Raw genomic sequence first — 19,506 nt, forward strand, 5'->3', positions numbered from 1 at the left:
GGCACACGTGAATTTGAAGTTTAAAACCTAGTGATAGAGAAAGGGAATAGAGATTGATAGAGTGAGTATTATGTGAAGTGGAAGCAAAATTGTTGTCCTGTTACATAAAAAGTAAATAAATAAATAAAGATGATGATTACCTTGTGAGTGAAGTAAAATGTAACGAAAAAGACAAGAATAGAGTCAAAGACAAGAAGACTAACTCTCTCTCTCTCTCTGGGGAGTGGGGCTAAAAGGGAGGTCCCCCTCCAATCCGTTTTCCACTCTACCTATCAACCAACAACAAACACAATCGACCTAATAGTGCTCCAGCATATTTTTATTAGTTGGGCAACTTAAAATACCTAATTTGGTGTTCTGTTCATTCAATTCTTTTAGAAAGATTATTATGTGATATTTTACAATCTTACCATTATTTATTTTACAAAAAATATGATTTAATTTGCATTGATTACTTAAAATAATAAATGATCTCTTTCTCTCTCTCTGCATATAAAACACATATTCATATATTTCATATAGTTTAAGCAAACCCCACAATAGCATCAGCATCATGATTGCCATTCCCACCCCATGAAGCCTTGTGTCTCCCAAGAACATCATATACATACATACACATATCCCTATCCCAATCCTTATTACTATTACCCGCTTCCACAGCAATTAGTAGTTAGTGTGAGTGATCGAGGATGGTGAAGGAGAAAAGCAAGAATAATGGGAGTAAGCAAAGGAAAGGGCTGTGGTCACCGGAGGAAGATGAGAAGCTGATAAGGTACATGATAACAAAGGGAGAAGGGTGTTGGAGTGACATTGCAAGAAATGCCGGCCTAGAGCGCTGCGGCAAGAGCTGCCGCCTTCGTTGGATAAACTACCTCCGACCCGACCTTAAACGCGGCGCCTTTTCTCTCCAAGAGGAAGACCTCATCATCCACTTGCACTCCATTCTTGGCAACAGGTGCATTTTTCTTTCTACTCACACCTACTAATTATTCATCTGCCTCTCATACTTCTTTTCTTGACTCATATAATACCTTCAATCTATGCTGAATGCTATAGTAGTTACAACTCTAGTCACTATTATTGTGGCTATATAACTTTGCTCTTTCCCAATAATCCTAAATCCTAAACAATTACTTTAACTGTATATCAAATGATTATGCTACATGTTGCATTAAAATTTCTCACTAAAATTAATCGTCACCATAAAATATATATTATAATATAAATACACATTAAAAATAAATTATTATTACATATGTATTTATACATAAATACATTAGTAGTTGATTTTAGTGACTAATTTTAATGTACGAATAACATTTTTTATATCCAAAATTAATCATCAAAATTAACTATTAGTATAAAATATATGTTAAAATATAAAATACACATTTAAAATGAGTTAAATAATATATATATTTTTATACAAATATATAGTGACAAATTTTAGTCTATAAATAATATTTTTAATACGTAAAATATGTTGTCAAAAAAAATGTTAGAAAATCAGTAGAATTTAATTTTTTTTACTAGTAGTTAGTTATTAATATTTGAAAATATGGGTTAAAGAATGTTATTGAATTATTAAACTAAAAAGATTAAAAGTGAAAACAAAAAACAAAAAATTCTGTTGTTCTTTTAATATTTTTCGTTGTTAAAATTACACTAATGCTTTTAAATATTTAAAATTATTTTTTAATAATACTTTTTAAATATTATCAAATTATATGTTAGGTACCAGACAAATGACACAGCAAAATATAGAGATGAAAAATTAGAAATTTGTATAAAATATGGAAACAATTGAATAACTTTCTTTGAGAATTACTACTTCTCTCTCTCACAAGGAGACTACAATAACACTCTCTCTTGACAAAAGGAGAACACACTTCTCTCTATATATATAGAAGAAAACTACTCAAAGAAATATTATGTTATTCTCTTTGGATGACTTGATTGAAATGAATTAAAGAAAAACTCAATTTATAGGTGAGTCTCTTCAATATGAACCATCCGTCAATTAGAGGTATATAATTCTTCTCTTTTTCAACCACTAAAATTCTAAGGTTATAAATTAAGATTGTTTATTACCTCTCATTTTATTTAGTTATTATTTATTTATATATTTTCTAAAATTAGCTTTACTAATTTTCACAATCTCCCACTTAAAGCTAATTTTGATAAATTTTCAAAATTCATGTTGCTCATGTATTCCATAGGCCGTATGAGGATCTACACCATTCAAACTTTTCTGTGTTGATTGGTTTTGTCATGGCATCTTCTAGGTTATCTTTAGTGTGAATCTTCTGCATATCAACACTTCCTTCTTCTACTACTTCCCGAACAAAGTGATATTGTACTCCAATGTGTTTTGTTCTTGAATGAAAGGCAGGATTCCTTGCAATGTGCAAGGCACTCTGACTATCACAATACACAGAAATCTTCTGTTGTTTGTGCCCGAGTTCTTCTATCAACCTTTGGATCCAAATAGCTTCCTTGCATGCTTGTGTAGCTGCCATATATTCAGCTTCTGTAGTAGATAAAGCTGCAACAGTCTGTAATTTAGATAGCCAGCTCACAGCTCCTCCTGCAAGTGTAAACACATAGCCTGTAGTAAATTTTCGTTTATCAAGATCACCTGCAAAGTCTGAGTCGACATATCCATTGACAATGAATTCTGATCCTCCAAACATAATGCAACATTTGAGGTTCCTTTGATGTATCTCAAGATCCTCTTAACAACATTCCAATGCTCTTTACCCGGATCTGCCATAAATCGACTTACCACCGCAACTGCTTGAGCAATATCTGGCCTTGTACAGATCATGGCATACATAAGGCTTCCCACCGCTGATGCATACGGTACTCGAGACATTTCCATCCTCTCTGCTTCACTACTAGGGCACATACTTGAGGATAATTTGAAATTCATAGGAAGTGGGGTTGAAATTGGCTTACATTCTTGCATATTGAAGCGTTGCAAGATTTTCTTCAAATAATTCTTTTGCGATAGCCAAATCTTCCTATCTTTTTTGTCTCGGTGAATTTGCATCCCTAAAATCTTGTTTGCTGGTCCCAAGTCTTTCATATCAAACTCCCTAGCCAACTGTGCCTTCAATTCTTGGATTTGATCTTTGTTGGGACCTACCACCAACATGTCATCCACATACAACAGTAGAATGATGAAATCATTATCACCAGACCTCTTGTAATAAGTACAATGATCTGAACTAAGTCTGTTGTATCCAAGGCTAATAATGAAAGAATCAAATCTCTTGTACCAACACCTTGGCGCCTGCTTTAGACCGTACAGAGATTTAGTTAACCTGCAAACCAAGTTTTCTTTTCCTTGTTCTTCAAAACCTTCTGGTTGGAGCATATATATCTCTTCTTCAAGTTCTCCATGAAGAAAAGCAGTCTTTACATCTAATTGCTCTAGATGTAAATCAAATGCAGCACACATAGCCAAAACTACTCTAATAGTAGTTAGTCTCACCACCGGAGAAAATATTTCATTGAAGTCAATACCTTCTTTCTGAGCATATCCCTTGACAACCAATCTTGCACGATATCGTTCCACCTGATCATTACTATCTCGTTTGATCTTGTAAACCCATTTGTTACCAATGGCTTTCCGACCTGCTGGAAGTTCAACAAGTTTCCAGGTATGGTTCATATGTAATGCCTCAATTTCTTCTTGCATTGCTGTCATCCACATAGAAGCGTCTGGATTGCGCATAGCCTCCATAAAAGTTGTTGGCTCTCCATCTTCTGTCAAAAGACAATATGCATCATGGTTTGTCAAAACATAATTTGAGTGCCATGATGGTGTTCTTCTTTGTCGAGTGGATCGACGAACTTCTATGTCATTAGCCTCTGCTTCTTGTTCTTCGTGCTGTGGTTCTGCTTCAGAAAGATCACCTTCTCTGCATTTTTCATCTATTTGAACAGTGGTTATCTCTTTAATAGTGCTGTCATTTTCTTGTTCTTTTTGCAATTCATCTTCTGCAAATATCACATCTCTACTGACAACTACCTTGCGGGCAGTGGGATCCCACAGGCGATACCCCTTAACTCCGTCAGTATAACCCAAGAATATACATTTTCTAGACTTTGGGTCCAGCTTTGTTCTTTCCTGGGAATTGTACATTACGTACACAGGACAACCAAATATATGTAAAGAAGAATAATTAGGTGGCTTACCTTGCCACATCTCCATTGGTGTCTTCAACCCAATTGTGGTTGATGGTGACCGATTTATCACATAACAGGCGGTTTTAACAGCTTCTGCCCAAAAAGACTTGGCTAAACCTGCAGTTTGCAACATAGCTCGTGCTCTTTCTAGGAGAGTCCTATTCATTCGCTCTGCTACACCATTTTGCTGAGGCGTATATGCAACTGTGAATTGTCGTTGAATACCTGCTTGCTTGCAAAATATTAGAAAATCACCATCAACATATTCTCCTCCATTATCTGTCCTTAAACACTTGATCTTCTTTCCAGATTCAAGTTCTAACTTTGCTTTGAACTCTTTGAACATCGCAAACACGTCTGACTTTTTCTTGATCGGGTACACCCATAGCCTCCTAGAGTAATCATCAATAAATGATACAAGATATTTTGCTCCTCCTAGGGACATCTCCGGTGATTCCCACACATCAGAATGAATCAACTCCAATATGTGCTTGCTCCGAGCAGTTGATCTACCAAACGTCAATCTATGTTGTTTGCTTGTAACGCAGTGCTTACAAAATGGTAAGTTTACCGATTTGAGCCCGGGAATGAGATTACGTTCTACAAGAATCTTCAAGCCTCGTTCTGACATGTGGCCTAGTTTGCAATGCCATATCATCGTCATTTCTTCTTGGCTTGTTGAAGCAACTGATGCCTCTGCTTCTTGCAAAGTATCTCCCACAAGCATATATAGATTTGCTGCAATCTTTTCTGCTTTTATTACCACAAGAGCTCCTTTAACAACTTTCAAGATCCCACCTTCAATATGGGTCTTGCAGCCAAGTTCATCCAGTTGCCCAATCGACAACAAGTTCTTCTTCAAGCCCTTCACATGTCTTACCCCTTGAAGTGAACGAATAGAACCATCAAACATTTTTATTTTGACAGTACCTATTCCAACAATTTCTAAGGCATGATCGTTTCCCATAAACACAGATCCTTCTAAGACAGGTTCATATGTACAAAATCAATCACGATGAGGAGTCATGTGCCATGTTGCTCCTGAATCAACAATCCAAACATCAGTTAGCTGTTTGCTGCCTTTAGAACCAATTGTTGCTTCGCCATACAGGATTTCTCCATCATCAGAGGTACTCGCAACACATCCTTGAGAACTTGATCCTTCTGTAACCTTCTCTATACTCTTCTTATTCCAACAATCTTTCTTGAAGTGCCCTCTCTGACCACAATTGTAGCATTTGATCTGCTTCTTACTTTGTGACTTTGGTCTACTTTGACTCCCACTGGAACCACGCTCCATTGATCTTCCTCTTGTCATCAACAAAGCCTCTGCTTGTTTTGAGCTTTCTAATCTATCTTCCTTATTCTTGCGCCTAGATTCTTCTTCAAGAACCGCAGCAGCCATGTCATCAAAAGAAAGATAATCAGTCAAAACATTATTAGTTAAGTTAATGATAAGCTGATCATATGAATCTGGTAGACTTTGAAGTAAGAGCTCTGCACGTTCGTTTTCCGCTATGGTATATTCCAACGATGAGAGTTGGGAAAATAGCGTATTTAGATTGTTGATGTGATCCGTTGCCGATGTGGATTCACTCATTCGAAGAGTATAAAGTCTTCTCTTCAAGAATATCTTGTTGTGAAGTGACTTGACTTCATATAATTTGGTGAGAGCATCCCAAATTTTCTTTGCTGTCTTTTTCTGTGCTACACTTGATAAAACTGAATCAGCTAGTGCCAAGTGTAAGTTTGCAACAGCATTGTTGTCCATCTCCTTCCATTTTTCATCTGTAATTCCAGTGGGTCTACCTTCAATTGCTGTCACGCAATTGTCTTTTCTCATAATGGCTTTTATCTTCAATTTCCATAAGGAAAAATTACTCCCACTGAATTTCGGAATTTCATACTTTGCTGCCATTTTTTTTTAGACGGTAACTCGCAGCGGAGAAAAAAAAAATATATTAATCAGCAACCTTTGGCTCTGATACCACTGTTAGGTACCAGACAAATGACACAGCAAAATATAGAGATGAAAAATTAGAAATTTGTATAAAATATGGAAACAATTGAATAACTTTCTTTGAGAATTACTACTTCTCTCTCTCACAAGGAGACTACAATAACACTCTCTCTTGACAAAAGGAGAACACACTTCTCTCTATATATATAGAAGAAAACTACTCAAAGAAATATTATGTTATTCTCTTTGGATGACTTGATTGAAATGAATTAAAGAAAAACTCAATTTATAGGTGAGTCTCTTCAATATGAACCATCCGTCAATTAGAGGTATATAATTCTTCTCTTTTTCAACCACTAAAATTCTAAGGTTATAAATTAAGATTGTTTATTACCTCTCATTTTATTTAGTTATTATTTATTTATATATTTTCTAAAATTAGCTTTACTAATTTTCACATTATATCACCACCGGAGCCATTATAATTATAACCAGACTCGTTCAAAATATATGGCTACTTCTTTTATTTATTTATTTTTTGTCCATTTTAATTTCATTCTTTAGACGAGGGTTAATTCTCTTCTTCCTTGCATTTCTCTATAATGTCATGTTTTGTTTGAACCAACAATGGAACATGTGTGATCCAATACATAATAATGAAGAGAAGAATAAACATTATGGATTTATGGTCAAACCGAAAATGGAAGGACATACATGAATTTATGTAATAAATCAAGAATATATAAGAATAATCGAATATAATCGAAATTGATTTTACCTATACTTGGTGTCCAGGGAGCTTCGTTATCATCATGAGCAAATGAAATAAAATGTTCACAAAACAAAAATTGAGAGAAAATACGAAACTTGATTTTAGACGTTTGTTTATTAGAATTAAGTTTTGTTACAATTCATATACGTCTAGTAACTAACTTAAGCATTTAAGAGATCTAGTTTATGATCTGATATTAGAGTTTAATTTTTATTATTTTATTTTTTAAATAAAGATAGAATTTCAGTACGATTTTTTTTAAAATTATTTAAACTAAAAGATTGATAGTCTTTATAAGTATAAGATAATCATTATTTTTTTTCTTATTTTTCATATTAGTTTTTTCATGAATTAGATCTACTTAATTTTTAATTAATATATTATTAGAATAAAGTTAAAAAATTTTACCGTTGGACCACCAAATGTGAGAGGATATAAAGCTCCACATTTTCTAAAAATATTTTTCCCACGAATTTCAACTCTAATTTCTATACTTTTTAATAATATTTTTTTATTAGGGTAATTTTGTAAAAGTAATATAAACTTGATCTATGTTTTTGTAATTTTTAATAATATATACTAAAGGGTTTCGTTTGTAGGTGTTTATCCAAATTTTTTTAAATTATCTTATTTTCAAATTAACTTTCAAAAGAAATAAACTCTAACTTTTGCTTAGATATAAAATTAATTTATGTTTAGATTTAGAAAAAATCTAAAAAACCAACTATAATATAAACCAACTCAAGTCGACCTTCTTTTATTTTTAATTTTAAAATTTTAAAAATGAAGATAATGAGAATTTTTTTTATAACTAATCAGTTTTTCAATTAATTGATTCTATTTAGCTATATTCTTAATTAATTTCTTAGCAGAATTCTTAGATTTAATACTATAAGACCTCTACTAAAAGATGAAAACTGCTTGCTGCAGCCATGTAGGTTTTAAAATATCTTATGAAGGCAACTTACTTTGGCCCATTTTATTCAAATGTTAATGATTTTTAAAGCTTTTTAGCTCTTTATTTTATGAGATAAATATTTAATTTGGTATCTGAATTTGCATACGAATTTTAATTAAGTTCTTAAAATTTTAATTATCTCTATTTAGTTTTTAAATTTTACAAATGTAATTCATGTTCGTTTTTAGGATAATTTTCGACACATAAACATTAACGAAATACTGAGATAGATAGCTAGCTATAAAATAAAGTTGTTTTAGTTTTAGTAGTAAAATAGTCTAAAAAGAATATCATCAATAGTGTTTATTAAATTTTTTTTTTAATACAAGTGATACAGTGTTTTTCCTAGCTATTTGAGTGTCAAAATTAAAATAATATTATTTACAAGTTCTAATGTGATATCTATCTATTTATGTCAGTGTTCTATTAATATTTTTGTATATCAAAAATTATTTTAAAAACTAATAATATAAATCATATTTATAAAATTTAATGACTAAATAGAGACAATTAAAATTTTATAAATTAAATTGAATGACAGACAAGTTGTTGAACTAAATTAAATATTAATTATTTTTTGTTAATTTAATTAGTTACAAAAGCTTTATCTTTATTTCTTTTTATTATGGTACTACCTTTTAGTTTTGCTTGATTTTCCTTGACAAGTTATATCATTTTACAAATAATAATTAAAAGTTTTAATTTATTTTTTAAATAAAAATTTAAATATGGTAAAAATTCAGGTGCAATCGACTTCACATGAAGTTGATATCTGAGAATCGTTAGATGATTTGACTAATTTGACTAAATTTTTATCTAACAGCTCTTAAATATCAACTTCACGTGAAATCGACTGCACCTGAGTTTTCACCTTCAAATATATATTATTTTTAAAATAATTTTTTATTTAAACCATAACTAGTCTGTATTATTTATCTACCTACTTGCTGATTGATGTTATTTGCTACAATATGTTTTGACCATGGGTCATGCTGAACAAATTGTCTCCTATCTAATAGATGTAAACTCCTATTAAATGTCATGTAATGATAAAACATTTGGTTATATCTAACTTGTTATATATATTGATTTTAAAACTACTAAAAAAAAAAACAGTTTCTTATTAGAATGTATTAGGAAGAAGCATTTATTGGGTACATACAAGTACCAACTTAGTCCACAGAAATATAATGTTACTAAATCTTATTTTCGGTATCTTGTCATGAATAGTGCTTCTACAAACTTGGTAAATGTTATAGTTCGTATCACATGCATTTTATGCCTAATTTATTAAAATAAATAAATAAATAATATATAATAATTTTTAAATATTTTATTATTTATTTTTAAAAATAAGTTAAACAATTTAAATATCATAATAAAAAATACTATAAAATTACAAATTTTTTCTTATATTTTATTTCTCACTTTTTCTTTCTTTTATTTTCTTCTTTTTTCTATCTTAATTTATTTATGGTATATATGCCAAATTAGTATGTTTATTTTAACCAATAATGTACACAAAAAATTAATTATTATATTAATTACCTATATAAAATTTAACTGTACAATATATACAAAAAAAACCAAATTAGTCGTAAGTAAAAAATTATATGTTAAAATATATAATACATATAAAAAGTAAATTAAACAACATATAAATTTTTATACAAATATATAATGAGGAATTTAATAATTAATTTTTAGTGTGTATATAATATTTTTATATTTTAAAATAATTCATGAATTAACAGTTAATATATATATATATATATATATATATATATATATATATATATAGTTAAATATTTATTATGAATTTAGGTTATCCATAAGTAAAAAGCTATAACTAGGCGTACAGTCGTACAGAGGTTGAGGATAAACATGTTTTCAAGCTGCATCATTTTGTAAAGAAAATGCTATTTCAAACCATTTTTGAAGTCGTTGAAATATTGGTTCGGATAACCTAATTATGAAAATTATTTGTTTTATATGTTTCATGTGGATTTTATATTTCTTTTTTTAAAATTGTTAAAAAATTTAAAATATTAAAATATAAAAATATTATATACACAAAAAAATTAGTTATTACATCAGTCGTTATATATATAACTTATTTTTTATAAATATTTTATATTTTAATATATATTATATAAAAAAATACTAGATGATCATTGTAATTTATTATTATTTGCTATCATTTTTAGTTATGACCCTAATTTTTTTAATTTAATAATATATTTTAATTCATATTTTTAAATATTGATAGCTAATTAACGAGAAAAAATAATAAATTTTAATAATCACATAACATTCTTCGTATTTTATATTAATTTTGTTATTTTTTTTTTTTATATCATTCTTGATATACATTAGGGGAAATTTTTTGGTGACAAAGATAATGGTGTTTAAAAGTGACCAAAGATTGACCCACAAATTAAAAGTTAACATGTAGAATGATTGATTATAGTAAGAAATATTTTAGAAATATGCTTTTGTGAATTACTTTAAAAATGGAAAAAGCTAAGTTATAGAAAAAGATATATATAAATGCATGGAAGGAAAAAAAAAGAAATAAAAAAAATGTGAAGTTAATAAAAATGAGATTTTTTATTTAAATTAATTAAATAAATATTTTATTTATTAAAATAAATAATTATAAAAATTATTATAAAAATACGTCTTTCAATCTTATCTCGTTTATTTACACTGTAAACGATATAATTATGAATATATTTCGTTTACACTATAAATTAGATATATGGAATTTGAAAAAATACACCTATCTCATTTACAGTATAAATAAGATACATTCATAATTATTTTGTTTACAATGTAAACGAGATGTGTGTATTTGTAAATATAAAAATATAATTTTTAAAAATAATAAAAAATATTAATAATTTAAATTATACCAAATACTTCAAATGAAACGTTTTAAATAATAGAGAAAATAGGCAGTTTCAAATAATAGGGAAGATGAACAGTTTCAAAATAACAATATTTTAAACGGACAGTTTAAAATTACGTGATAGATGCAGTCGCCCATTAATTAATTAGTTAATTATAACCGTTTATCTTCTTTGTTATTTTGAATAATTAGTTATAACCGTTTATCTTCTTTGTTATTTTGAAATAGTCCATCTTCCCTATCATTCCGCCTATTTCCTCTATTATTTGAAACGTTAAGTTTTAAGAGTTTGGTGTAATTTAATTTATTAATATTTTTTATTATTTTCAAAAATCATATTTTTATATTTACAAATACACATATGACATATCTTGTTTACATGGTAAACGGATGATTTTAAATGTATCTTATTTATACGGTAAACAAATTAAGTGTATTTTTTTTCAAATTTCATATATATCATTTACAATATAAATAAAATATATTTATAATTATATCGTATACAGTATAAATAAACAAGATAAGATTAAAAGACGTATTTTTGTAGTGATTTTTATAATTATTTATTCCAATAAATAAAATATTTATTTAATTTATTTAAATAAATCCCATTTTTATTAACTTCGCAGCTTTTTTTATTTTTTTTTCCTTTCATGTATTTATATTTTTTTTTTATAACTTAGTTTTTATTTTTATTTTTAATGTAATTCACAAAAGCATATTTTTAGAATGTTTTTTATTATATTCAATCATTTCACATATCAACTTTTAATTTGTAGGTCAATTTTTAGTCAGTTTTAGACACCATTATCTTAGTCACCAAAATACTCTCCATACATTAGATCTGCAAATTCAGTGAACAATGAAGCAGGCGCAGCCAGCATATAACAAACTTTATTTTTCTCTTTATTAATCATTTCCATTTCCAAAAATAAATCTCAGATGGTCACAAATCGCGGCACGTCTACCTGGACGCACAGACAACGAAATCAAGAACTTCTGGAACTCCACGGTGAAGAAAAGGTTAAAACTGAACAACAACTCAACTTCATCACCAAACAACACTGACTCATCAGAGCCTAATAGCATCAGGGACAACAACGTTGTCATGGGGACAACAACTTCTAGTAATAACAACGGTATCATGCACATCAATGACCATCATCATCATCATCAGGATCTCATGACCATGTCCATGTGCATGGACAACTCATCCTCATCAACATCATCGTCTACCATGCATACTCATCACCATGCCATGGTCTTTGGGGATCCCTTTTCCATGGTAACCAACAACAACAATAATCATTATGAGATGGCGACCGGTGTAGCCGGTTTTCATGGCGCGATTGCCGGTGATCTGCCATTAGGAAATAGTTTTCATGGCGGCGATTATGGGGGGATGTTGGATGAAGAGAGTACTGATAAAATGGGGTTAGAAAGCGACTTGTCCCTTCCTCCATTAGAAAGTAGTATTAGAAGCACTGAAGAGATTATTATTATTAATAGCAACAATAATGCCTCCTCAATTGATGACATGAAAAGCCACAACAACCACTTCAATAATAATAATAATACTAATAATGATAGTTGCTTCAATAACACCGATAATCAGGTTCTGAATAACAACAACTGCTCCAATGAAGAGGATTTGTTTGGGTTTGGAAATCATGGCCAAGTGGAAAACTTAAGAATGGGAGAATGGGACTTTGAGGGTTTGATGCAAGACATTTCCTATTTTCCTTCCCTTGATTTCCAAGTTTGAATCTCCACTTTTTGAAATTCATACCATTTCTCTTTATCTTTATCTTTCCTATTAAATAAACAATTCACTTAGCATAAGACATTCAATTCTTCAAAGTAAATAAGAAACTTTGGCTACCCAAATTTTTTTTGTTAAGATTCATTAATTGTTGCAACACTTAATAAATATTAAATAATACAAGTTCTGGCTGTCTTTTTTTTTTTCTTCTTAGCATAACTATAATTCAAAATACTTGCTTCGATATCAATTAATTGTTCATTCTAATTTATCAAAAAAAAAAAATAGAATGAATAATTAATTAATATCAAAGAGAGTACAAAGAAAAACAAACCCTTTTTCTTGTTCATAAGCATTGCTTCTTCTTATTGGCCTTACAAAATTGTAGCCCAATACACCAATTTATCATAAGTTGTTCCTTAGATACAGCTTTCTGTTGAGAAAATTTATGCTGTGAATAGGGTGGTAGTTATAAGGGATTATTATTTCTTAATCACTTTTTTTTTGCACCCACTTGATTTAATTTTTCCTTGTGAAGTATGTAGATTTTGTGTCAATTTTCGGGAATACGTTTGTTGTTGCAATAATTCGAATGTTGTGATGGGGATGGAGTCAGAGGAAATGTGAATAGCAATTATTTAGAAAGGTCAAAGAGAATAAAGGTTAGTTGGAATTGTATGTAGCATTATGTTTTTACACAAAGAATAATAATGTGGCATAGTAGTGGAAGTTGTTATTTAGTGGCAGGTAAATGTACAAGATGATGTAAACACATCAATAAGTATCAAGTTTGAAACTAATTCCTCTCTCTCTCTCTCTCATATAAATCAGTGCTTGTTAATAAATAATGTAGAATCTTCCGAAAATTAATTAAATCAGTGCTTGCTAATAAACATTTTTTGTCAGTGCTGGATAGATCAGTAAATCATTAACCAGAACGGTTCCATGACTGGCCCAATTCTCAGAATCTTGGGAATCGTATGGTTTCTTCTATCCTTTTGTTTGTCATTCAGAAGGGGTAGAGTCCATGAGATTCGTGTGGTTGATTTAGGTTTTTAATAAAACTATAGGTTCAGGCCAAAAATAAATATGGGTTTGGGTTTTTGTTTATTTTGGTCCAGGAAAGAAAACATGATTATTATACAATGACCTAGAAGAAAAAAACTGCTTTTGAAGGCCAGAAAGGATAAAGGAAAAATATGATACCTGATTAGAGTTATTTTTAGTTTATATTTTATTTTTATGTTTTATTTTTATTCTTTTTAATTTGGCTTTAGGGTGATTTTGTTGTTAGTAGTATAATATTATTGTGGAACATTTTGATGAATCCCATCATGAGGAAAAATATTATATTCTTACTAGACTTTTTATGTTTTGACCAATGACTAGTTTCTTGACCACCTCAAAAATATACATAACATTAATTTAATTTGATCTTAAAAGTCTTTATTATTGATTTAGCTATTGAAAGATACATATATGCAGGCGTAACATCATTTTTAGTTCTAAGGGGAAAAAATTTACATCAATATAATTCTTCGGATATGTATTATCATTTTGAACTTAATCCTTTCAAAATATGCATGATATCAATATAGTTCTTGTTTGGTTGTAACGTTGGGGACAAAACTTATTTGAGAATAAAGATAAAAGAAATCAATTTGAATTAGTTGAATGGTAAGCTCATTCATCGTCTTAAGCAAGTATCAATCATTCAAATTCAGTCTTATATTTATAGTAATTTATTGACTAACGACGGTAGATGTTTAATGGAGCTCATATCTGTAATGAATCAGAGTAGTCATTGGTTTGTCAAATCAAAGAATATCGTAAAAAATAATAAAAATAAAAGAAAATGAATTTTGTATTGAAATGTAATTATAAAAGTACCTTTTATCAATAGTAAAAATAGACGCGAAAATTATTTTGTATTTGGATATAAAAATACATATATAAAACATTTTTAGTAAAATTACATACCGATCATATTTATGTTTGAATAAAAACTTTACATTAAATCATAATGTCTTTAAAAATAATTATATAATATTATTGTTCATACCCTGACCCAATGTCAAAAGCCCAGGTCCAAATAAAAGGTCTAATCTGTAGGATTAAGCCTAGCTAAGTACCGACTTTCACGTAAGAAGTCGGTATCAACCACGACTTGCTCTAGAGAAGTCGGACATGAGATTAGCTGGCAGATAAACACTCAATTCAAATGAGTAACCGCCCCTAAAATCTCTCTAACCGCTTCATAAAGCCATATCTTAACCTCCCCAAGATAATGGGACGGTTAACACCCTAAAGATACGGCACTACTCCAACGGTGGTTATTGGCTCACCACTATAAATACACTGACACCCCAGTGTCTTTACAAGTACCACCCCCCATTCATTCGCTCACACAAGTCGGAAGGAGGCTCCAGTGTGCGATCCAGCTCGGAGACTACCAATCGCAGGTGACTGGGCCAACGAACGTCATCTATCCTACTAATCTCCGGTTACCCACAGTAACAATTATTATTTCAGTATTTATATAAAATAATTTAATCATCGAATTAATTATTAATAAATAAAATATAATTATTTTATATTCTTACTATTTTAAGAAAAATAATTAATCATACAAAATAGTTAAAAAATATTCAATATTTTAATATATTTTTTTATTTATAGTTCTTTTAATTCAAGATAAGATAATTGTTGCAGTATATGTTAAGAAAAAATTGTACGCTATATATGTAAGTATGTATATGTACTATAAGCTATTCTATGATTATTTTAAAAAATAATTACTTTTAATAATGTTTGTGGAATATGGGGGATCACATATGTTCAAGCCATTCTATACGCTAAACCAATATAGTCACAAATTAGTAGTGATAACAAAATTCAAATTCAAATTCATATTCATAGGCCCAAATTTTGAATATCAAAGCACAATTGGGAGAAGAGAAAAATAAAAGAGAAGCCAATGGTGTTGTTATTACAGGCTTAGAAGTTGATCTAGAGAAAGCCCTGTAAAATGGAAGAAAGATATTACAAGGATAATAGCGGGTGTAATGGCTTAAATGGAAATAAGTCAAATAACATACACAGATTTTATAAGTGTTTAGATCCTTGATTTTGGTGTTACTGATTACATGACCTCTAATTTATCATGGTTTATTTTTTATTTTTAAATTAAATTTTAAATTGTTCAAATGTCTAATAATTCTGCACACTATAAGAGTGTTGTTAACTTTTCAGGATCTTTGATTCAAAATAATTTCCTTTATTTACCTCATTTTTATTTTTATTTAATTTTTATTTCAAAATTTACTTTTTTATTTTATTGTGAATTTATTTTTTTTATTTATTATTTATTTACAGATATTGAGTAATTTGAGGATGATTGATTTAGGTAGAATGCGAGAGAAGTTATATATTTTTGAAAGAGGCATAAACAACGACAATAATACTTCTCTTGATACATCATTAAACACTGCACATCTCTCTCGCATCACCCATTTAAACTTATGATATTTTTTTTGGAACATCTTTTCATACAAAGATTTTTGTATGAACAGTATCCTTTTATTTCTATAGACCATAATGATGTTTGTGATGTATGTTAATTTTTAAAACAAAGAAAATTTTGTTTTTCACGAAATTCTAATAGAACTAATGGTAATTTTGATTTCTTACATTTGGACATATGGAGTTCTTTTTGATAATTAAAAATATTTTTTGAAAGATGTTGATAATTTTATATTAGTAGTTTTACTTGGGTATTTTGCTGAAACAAAAAACTGAAATTCTACAATGAATAAAATATATTATTACATTTGTTCAAACTCAATTTAATTCTAAGATTAAATGTATATGTATAGATAATAGATCCTAGTTCCTTCTAAATGATTTTTTTTTCCTTCTAAAGATATTATTTGTAACATTCTATCATAGAGAATCTTATGCTTAAGTCATAAGACAGAGATGGTGAGATATTACGACTTCTAAAAGTAAAATTATATATAAATATAATTGAAAAATTTTATAGTTAAGAGCCTTTGAACAAAGATTAAAATAAAATCGTTAAATCGAAAAGCGCAACTCTCACGTCAAGGCTAGCGGTAAACGAGCCAAGATAAGAGTAAGCTAACATGATTATATACGAAAGAGTTCCAAGATACAAATAACAAAGCTCAAGATTCGGTTTGTAAAAATAAACCGGCCAGAGCATACAAGTATGTATACACATATACAAAAGAACCCAAAAGAACCCAAAATACAAAGTTGATAGGACCTGATTCTCCAAAATAACCTCTAAGAGGGGTAAAGCATATTATACATATACAATGGAGATATAAAAGTATCTATATATACATCAGAACCAAAAATAAAATTCTAAGTGCAAAGATCTTCGCTTTCAGAAGCTTCCAACATGCCTCAACAGATGCCTCACGTCCTACATCTAAAAACCATAAATATGGGGTGAGAACCAGAGGTTATCAGTATGGTAATAGTGCCCACATCTCTATCATATAATGTCGCGAAAAAGTCAAAAGCAATTCTAGAACTTCTGACATATGATTTAATCTTATAAAAACATAACTAAACCAAAATTTGATTAGACAACTACCTAAGGATCTTCATTCTATCTAATACTACCCTTTCCAACTCCTTTGAATCTCCCAACCGCTACTGGAATTATTTGTTACACACACAATTATTGCATGCAAGAAAATCACAATTAGGATTTAGATATAGCAAAGAAACAGGTATCAAGTAGTTTATACAATCAGTTAGGCATTCCAAACAAACACATAGATGCATATGATGCATGCCTATCCTATGGCTGATGAGTCTCATCTGTCGGTTATATAGCCAACCCGACGTGTCTGGTAGCTAACCCGGGTACAGTCTCTCTGTTGCGCCTTAATACCGTTAGAGAAAATCCGTGCCCTGTCACCATTAGAGGGTATCTGTGCCCTATCACTATTAGAGGGTATCGGTGCCTTGTCACCCTTACAACTAGAGAGATAAAATTACAAGCATACTCACATTCAATATTTTCCATCATGATTCGTTTACCACATTCATTCATTAATCACATATGCATCTCTGGCATACTCGCCACATTTTCAAGCTTCCTCAATTAATCATAATCAATTAATCATCAATCAGATTTCAGTAATAATTCTTCTTTCGTTTTTCCTTACATTCATTCATTCATTTTTCAAACTTTCTTCATCTCCAAGCTATCACTCTTCCCTATCTTCTTCTCACCACTCAACATACAACTAAGATTTATGGGCTAAAAGAATAAAAATAGAGATTTAGAGATTCAAAATTACATTTTAAAACACAAAACTCACTTTGCTGATTTTAGGGGTCACGCATACGCGTGGATGGGGTTTTCCTTGCTCGCGTACGCAAGCACGCTGCTCGCATATGCGAGATGTCCAACCCGAGAAAGTTGGTCGCGTCAGGTGCAGTGGTCGCATATGCAAGATATGCAGAGTAGCAAAAATGCTGAATGCTGCAGAATTTCAGATTTGTATTCCAAACTTCTGACGTGCATAACTTTTTTGTTTTAAAACATTTTTCATCTGTTCTTCAAATAGCATGAACTACACGGATCTAATTTTTACATGAAAGAAAATTGAAATAATTTGGAGGTCCGGAAGCAGAGTTATGACTCGTCGAAGTTTGGCCAAAAATCATATTTTCACAAAAATACTCCAACCTCTATTTTCATCGATTCACCATTCAATACCAACTTTCTATACTCATAATCAACACCAACACATACTATAACATAGCAACATAGCCCCACATCCTACCATAACTAATTATACCTCAATTCCGAACAATCTCATATAAGAATTTTTCAACTATCTAAACAAGTGTATCAATATACCACCTCATACATATTTATTCACATCACCTTATCTATCATCATTAAAATCATCATTTAGCATTCTATTTTCATGATAAACATCAAACTTCACATAGTCTCATCAACTTCATCACTCGACACAATTATCATCAATCATTCCCATACCATCCAACCACTCAACTCAACTATACTAACAACAAGTAATCATATATTCCCTAATCAAATCAACACCCCTCAATTATTCCACAACACATCAATTCACAATTATAATCACTTCACACAGTAATTCATATCCAAACAACATCATACATACTCATCAACATCACAATTAATTCAACTTTATCCTACGGTCAACTAGTCTAAATTTTCACGACACATTATATTTTAGATACGAAAAACCAAAACCATACCTTACCCGATTTTCTCATAAAAACCTGAAATGTCATAATTTACCACCGTTCCACAAAATTCGCGACTCCAAATGCACACCAACAGAAAATTCAGCTACCAAGTTCGAAACTCAATCTTCCAACTCCATAAATTTGCCACCAATACATCTAATTCAATCTAATATCATATGAATACCACTAAATCAATATAGGATTTGCTATATAAACAATTTCACAAGGGTTAAATATTTTTTATTTTACCAACGAGAAATTGGGGCAAAGCTCAGCAATTCCTCACCACTTGAGCACACCTAACATCATTAAGTCACAAAATCTCAAACCCCGATAACATAATATTTTTGAATTTAAGGAGAGAGACTGGGTAAGAAATAGCTTATTTTTTTTATCAAATTGTTGGGTGGGTTTTATAGAGGATTCTGAGACGAATGCGTGGCCACTAACGGCTCGTCAATCGGAACTCCGAATTGAAAGTTATGGTCCAAGGAAGGAGGAGATAAATAGTGTCAAAATTCTTATTTTAATTAGCTCTACCTCATTAAACTATAAAATCTCATTTTCAAATTTTTTGGATTAATAATTAATTTATTGACTAATTATTTACTAATTTTGCGAGTTTTATATTATTCATCAATCAATTTGTGTCGAAATTCCCAAC

At 30.0% G+C, this 19,506-nt stretch overlaps 1 protein-coding gene across 1 annotated transcript; it reads left to right on the forward strand.

Moving 5' to 3' along the window:
* The first annotated feature begins 337 nt into the window (after positions 1 to 337).
* LOC112707487 (uncharacterized) lies at positions 338 to 12,762 on the forward strand. Its single transcript, XM_025759234.3, has 2 exons — positions 338 to 955; positions 11,738 to 12,762. Exons 1-2 carry the CDS (start codon positions 690 to 692, stop codon positions 12,558 to 12,560), a joined length of 1,089 nt encoding a protein of 362 aa, XP_025615019.1. The 5' UTR covers positions 338 to 689; the 3' UTR covers positions 12,561 to 12,762.
* The last annotated feature ends 6,744 nt before the right edge of the window (positions 12,763 to 19,506 follow it).

This window comes from Arachis hypogaea, chromosome 8 (assembly GCF_003086295.3).
Source record: "Arachis hypogaea cultivar Tifrunner chromosome 8, arahy.Tifrunner.gnm2.J5K5, whole genome shotgun sequence".
Taxonomy (NCBI): Eukaryota; Viridiplantae; Streptophyta; class Magnoliopsida; order Fabales; family Fabaceae; genus Arachis; species Arachis hypogaea.

Bases quoted from the DNA above. Each gene is read 5' to 3' on its own strand.
- LOC112707487 (XM_025759234.3), top strand. From the start codon at position 690: ATGGTGAAGGAGAAAAGCAAGAATAATGGGAGTAAGCAAAGGAAAGGG. The intron at 956-11,737 runs GTGCATTTTTCT...AATAAATCTCAG, and splicing joins CACTCCATTCTTGGCAACAG to ATGGTCACAAATCGCGGCAC.